The sequence below is a fragment of the Stegostoma tigrinum genome, chromosome 1 (genome assembly GCF_030684315.1).
Source record: "Stegostoma tigrinum isolate sSteTig4 chromosome 1, sSteTig4.hap1, whole genome shotgun sequence".
NCBI lineage: Eukaryota > Metazoa > Chordata > Chondrichthyes > Orectolobiformes > Stegostomatidae > Stegostoma > Stegostoma tigrinum.
The window spans coordinates 4,127,290-4,133,289 of NC_081354.1; the positions used below are offsets into that span (position 1 = coordinate 4,127,290).

At 40.2% G+C, this 6,000-nt stretch overlaps 1 protein-coding gene across 1 annotated transcript in view; it reads left to right on the plus strand.

Annotated features, from left to right (window-relative positions):
- dnajb14 (DnaJ heat shock protein family (Hsp40) member B14) overlaps positions 1-5,296 on the plus strand; it is a 36,678-nt gene extending 31,382 nt beyond the window's left edge. Inside the window, exons 6-8 of the mRNA XM_048546185.2 lie at positions 790-899; positions 2,542-2,714; positions 3,799-5,296. Coding sequence (XP_048402142.1) covers positions 790-899; positions 2,542-2,714; positions 3,799-3,923 — 408 coding nt within the window. The 3' untranslated portion in view covers positions 3,924-5,296. The remainder of the gene's footprint in view (positions 1-789; positions 900-2,541; positions 2,715-3,798) is intronic.
- Positions 5,297-6,000: the final 704 nt, after the last annotated feature.

Here is a 6,000-nt window from a genome sequence, read left to right on the forward strand (position 1 = left end):
GAACTGTGATGTCTGAGCTTTTCATCTTAAACATAACAGGACAGTCACAAAATACCACGTTGCAGAGGGAGCAACAATTTGTACGATAATGGTAAAAGGGTGCTGATTGGTTGGCGAGCCAGATCCAGTTGAAATATTGCCATGGAGAATGTACCAGGTCCCCCTCACTTCGGGCATTTTTTAAAAAAAATTAAACAATGCCTAGCCATAGAGATATAGGGATGTACAGCACAGAACTAGACCCTTCGGTCCAACTTATCCATGCCGACCAGATATTCTAAATTAATCTAGTCCCATTTGTAAGCATCTAGCCCATAATCCCTCTAAACCCTTCCTTTTCGTATCCCCATCCAGATGCTTTAAAAATGATGTCATTTTACCAGCCTCCACCACTTCCTCTGGCAGCTCATTCCATACATGCACCACCCTCTGTGGAAAAAGTTGCCTCTTATGTCCCTTTTAAATCTTGCCCCTCTCACCTTAAACGTATCCTCCTAGTTTTGGACTCCCCTGCCCTGGGGAGAAGCCTTTGGCTATTCACCCTATCTATGCCCCTCATGATTTTATAAACCACTTTCAGTTGTTCCTTTTGCCTGCAGAGAATAAGCCCTTGTTTAAATGTTACTTGTGGCAAGCAGCAGTGAAGCTCACTGGAAGCCTGCCGACTAAACGGGATCATGGCTTGGTGTTCGGTCTAACTTTGAACCTGCAAAATATTTAAGGATGCTATTGAGCCCAGGTGACGGAGAAATTGAATACATCTTGATTTTACGCTCCTATATCTTGCAGGGAGGATTTTCAATGTTTTTACAGCTATTACCTATTATTGTCTTGATCCTGGTGTCAGTTTTGAGTCAATTGATGGTATCTACTCCACCATACAGTCTCTACTACAGAGCGTAAGTACTGTTGACTGTGACCAATATGTTCTTCAATTTCTTCATTTCATTTGTCTTGTGGGTTGATTTTAGAAACAAAGTCAGCTTCCTGCCCCAAATTTGACTTGGAATGAGCATGTGGGTTTGTTTCTTGTTCGCTGAAAGCTGACCAGCAACTTGATCGAATAAAGTCACTGTAGCAAAGATGCTCCAGTGTCTTCTTCGGTACCACGACTGACAAAATGTTCTAGACAGTCAGGGTGTAAAAGCAGCTAGTTATTGCTACATTAATGTGAGCTTTTATTCACTCATAACAAAATGTTCAAAGTATCTTTGGCTACTTGTAAACCTTGAGGAGTGTCCGAGGGAATTTTGCGCTTGGAGCTTAATCTGTTGTTTGACACCCAGTTAAATTTTTAAGAAACAACTCAACTTGGTAACAAGCCATGATACTTTGTTTCCTTTGTAAAATTAAAAACCCCTGCATTGAGATAGCTCCTTATATAACTTCAGATCATCCCCAAACCACTTTAATCGATGAATTAGAATTGAAGTCTCACCACTGCTTTAATGGAGGAAATATGGCAAATCCACAAGTATCAAAGTTATGATGATCAGGTTTATTGCTGTAGGTTAAGGGATAAGAATTGACAAGAACAGTTTTTAGATCCATCTGAGGGGCCCAGAGAAGGTGTTGGCTTAATGTTTCCTCTGAATGATGGCACCTGTGGTAGTGGAGCAGTATCCCAGTATCTCACTGGGAGTGTCAGTCTGCATTGTGTGTGTGCCACCATAACAAAGTGGGACTTGAGTCCACAAACTTTGGATTTGATTATAAAAGCCATCCAGTGAGCTACACCTGACACAAGTCTTGTGGTGGGGCTCAGGATACTGAGTAGATTACTCCTTAGTTTCAGCTTTCCAATTGCAGGAGCTAAATGTCAGGTTTCTACGTTCTCTCAAGTTTTCTTTAAAGAAAAATGCTTTTCTTCCTGATTTGTCTGAAAGCCTATTTGAAAGTTCTTTATTTCAAGTTATTTGATTGTTCAGTTTTTATTTTAAATTCATTAAACTTTGAAGAACTGAGCTCCCCCCACCCCATATCTTACTCAATACTTATCTGTCAACTGAACTCACTTCCTAAAAATCAAAAAAATTACCAGGTCACCATCTTATTATTGTATTTGGCTGCTGCATTTCATACATTGCAATGATCTTCACTGCTGGCTGTGATGTCCTTTGGATAGCCACGGGTAGTGAATGGCTCTGCATAAATACAGTCATAGAGTCAGAAACTGACTAAATGGGATCATGGCTTGGTGTCTGGTCTAACTTTGAACCTGCAAAATATTTAAGGATGCTATTGAGCCCGGGTGACACAAAACTAGGGAGGTAGGTTTAAGGTGAGAGGGGTAAGATTTAAAAGGGACATAAGAGGCAACTTTTTCCACAGAGGATGGTCCATGCCAACCAAAATGCAAGGTTTTCTTTTGCAAATGGACCCTCAATGTGGATGTTGGAAAGGTGTTGCATCACTCAACTGAAGTGTGTTTAACAGAAATAGAAATTGCCGAAGAAACTCAGGAGGATTAGCAGCATCTGTAGAGAGAAAGCAGAATTAAATATGTTTAAGTTGACCAATGGGTATTTCTGTGTTTTGCAGCGCCCTGGAACACACCATTAGGAAGCAAACCAGTAATTTGAAAGTAGTTTATTATGTCAACAAAGACTTTGACAAAGAATACACAGGTGTGGCATTACAAAAGGTAGAAAAGAGTGTTGAAGATGATTATATAAACAACCTTCGAAATAACTGCTGGAAGGAAAGACAAGAGAGTGAGTTGTTTAAACTTATGCTTATGATTTTCACCCTTTCTAAGTGATTGTTTAATGAACCTTCCTTCGGATACCACATTGTGTAGCTTTTTGTTATGAGGTCCCTTGGCTTAAGCAACTTTAATGGATAGTTTTTCCGCTGTTTGGAAATTTTTTCACTTCTGCTGTTGAGTTTTTTTTTTACTCATTCATTAGATGTGGTTGTTACTGGAAAGGACGGCAGTTTTTGCCCATCCCTAATTGCTCCGAGGGTGATTAAGAGCGGACCTCATTGATATGGGTCTCGAGGCAGATTTCCTTCCCGAAAGGGCATTGGTGAATCAGATGGATTTTATTAAAAATGACAATTGACAACGGTTTTGTGGCCACAATCACCTGAGGCTTATTCCAGATTTATTAATTTAATTTAGTTTCGAGCAGCTGCAGTGATGGGATTTCCATAGAATCCCCAGTGTGGTCACAGGCCATTGGGCCCAACAAGTTCACACTGACTCTCCAAAGAGCATCCCACCCAGACCCATCCCCGGTCACTGTAAGCCTGCATTTCCCATGGCTAGCACATCACTAATCACAACGGGTAACTTAGTATGGTTTATCCACCCTAACCTGCACATCCTTTGGACTGTGGGAGGAAACTGGAGCACGTGAAGGAAACCTACGCAGACACAGGGAGAATGCACAACTCCACACAGACAGTTGCCTAGGGGTGGAATTAAACCCGGGTCCCTGGTTTTGTGTGGCAGCAGTGCTAACCACTGAACCACCATGCCACTCCATATCCCCAAATTTCTAGCCTCTGGATTACTAATCCAGTGTCAGTGTTGCAATTTCATTGTCTTCCCTTTGTGTTGATGGGATTAAATGGAAACGGTCAGGAGGAGGCATGTGTGAAGCATACACTCTAGCAGGGAATTATAACTGGATTGAGGATGCTGCCTCTGTGCTGCACATTCACTGCAATTAGTCAGTGTGATGCTGGCTTGCCATTGTTGGGCAACCCTGTACCCCTATGACTTGTAATTTCTCAATGTCCATTACACCAGATATGATTAATTAATTATGCTATTCTCTCTATCCTCAAAAGGAAATGACTACCTTTATGCATCCAAGGTATATCGAGATGACCGACTACGGAAGAAAGCTGAACTCATGCGGATGGAAAGCTGTGAAAAACTGGCAAGACTCAATGAACTGTATCGAGGAGGCTGAGGCAGGCTTTTGCCTTTAATTTAAACATTTTATTGTAGCACAGGGAGACATTTTGATCTATTGACATTTTAAAATAAACAATAAATCTCAGTCTTGTAACCGAGTCTTACATTGAGAATCTTCAGCTGCCACCCTACTGAACACAGCACAGACTTCTGATTGTTTTTTTGGAGACAGAGCTCTCTACAGTGACCGGTGTGTGTGTGTGTTTCACATCCCTTCACTTTATTCTATACAATACAGTGTATTCTAGATTAGCTTTTTAAAAAAGCACATGATCTACCTAATACAGTTAATATCAGTTGTATCCAGGTTGAATGACTACATGCTCTCAAGCTCTAGCTTCAGAGCAGTCTCGTCTATGTTGATGTTCACTGTGGTTTAATTGGCACAAGTTACAACCCCACACACTTCGGACCGAGCCGTGATCCCAGTCCTTTAGTTGCTTGTGCATAGTTGAAGAGACTTCCCTGCTAGTGTCTGTTATTGACAATTTTGTACTTTTAAGATATGTAGCTATTTCAGAATGATTCCATAGTTTGTTAATGGTAAGGTGCATTTCAACACATTCCTTGAACATGAGGTCCTGAAATTTTAGAAACATTCCCCATTATTTTGCTCTGACAAATTGTTTTGGCAAAATGTATTCATCAGCATTTTTGTCAGTTCCTGTTAACTGAATAAGGGAAACAGTACAGCGAAAGATTGACATACTCCTTATATTAAGGATTATGTGAAACGTTTTTGGGATGAATATCCGCTGTTGCATGTGTGGCAGTACATTTAAAGTAGACTTTTGTGAATATTGTATAGTTGTGCTGTATTTTCTGAGCAGCATTTGTTTGTGCTGTTTAAAAATATAAATGACAATGTACATACAGATTTAAAGAAATCCCTTTGTGAAGACTGAATACTATGACGACTGTTGTGGGAGACTGGCAAAGATGTGGATAGAACAGAAAACCTCACCTAGAGATTTCCACTGGGGTGAAGAAACATGAAGCTGACTGTTGTGGTGTTAAATAATAACCAGTTTGTTTCTAGTTGGACTCTATTCAACTTCCCACACCCGATATCAAAGTAGCATATCTGATAGCCAATGATTTGGCATTGACATGTAAATTTACACCCTAAACGTTAAAACAATACTGTCATAGGTACTTGAATTCAGAAGATAAATTCCAGATGGGTTGGTACAGCTTCCTAAAAAGTTGTGAACATCTAAAAGTCCACAGAACCTGGCTCTGTGTTTCTTCTCCTGCCATGCTGAATCAGTTTGTGTTGTAAATTTGGAATGCTGATTGTAAAATATATATATATAAGTATATTTAACATAACCTTCTCTCAACATACATCAAATAAAAGTTATTTTAAGCGTGGATAATTATGAGGCTGTAGTTTTGTTCCAAGATAGTGACTAGTAGCTTCATTTGTACTAAAGTTGATAACGTTGTATTTTGCCTGCCCACACATTACAGGACCAAGCTGCTGTTTTTAATCTCCCAGAATCCTTGTCTGTTGCATTCAACTCCTTTGAGCCTACTTTGCCATTCAGTCATTTGGATCATGGTTGATGTGTATGTTATAGAGGCATTGAGATGTACAGCATGGAAACACATTCTTTGGTCCAACTTGTCCATACCAACCAGAAATCCCAAGTCTACCTAGTCCCATTTGCCAGCATTTGGTCCATATCCCTCAAAACCTCCCCCAATCATATACCCATGAGGTGCCTTTTAAGTGTTGTGATTGTATCAAATGAAATATATTCAGGTTGAGATGACCTTTCATCTTCACCTGAAATTTTAGGCATACATTCTTCCTGAGCTATCGAATACTGTCATGAACTGCAGTAGTTTGTTTTTGTGAAACTCTGAGTCTTGGTTTTTCAGTTCTGAATTGAACCTCAGTTTCAGCAGCACTGTGGAGGAGTGGCAAGGAGGCTCAGAGAGTCCCAGATTTCTCTTCCTGCTACTTTGAAAAGAAGTATCTTCTGACATCACCCCGAAAGGCTTGGCTCAAACATTAAGGTTACTTCCCCTTCTTTTGGTCTCCTTGCACCATTTGATTCCTCCGT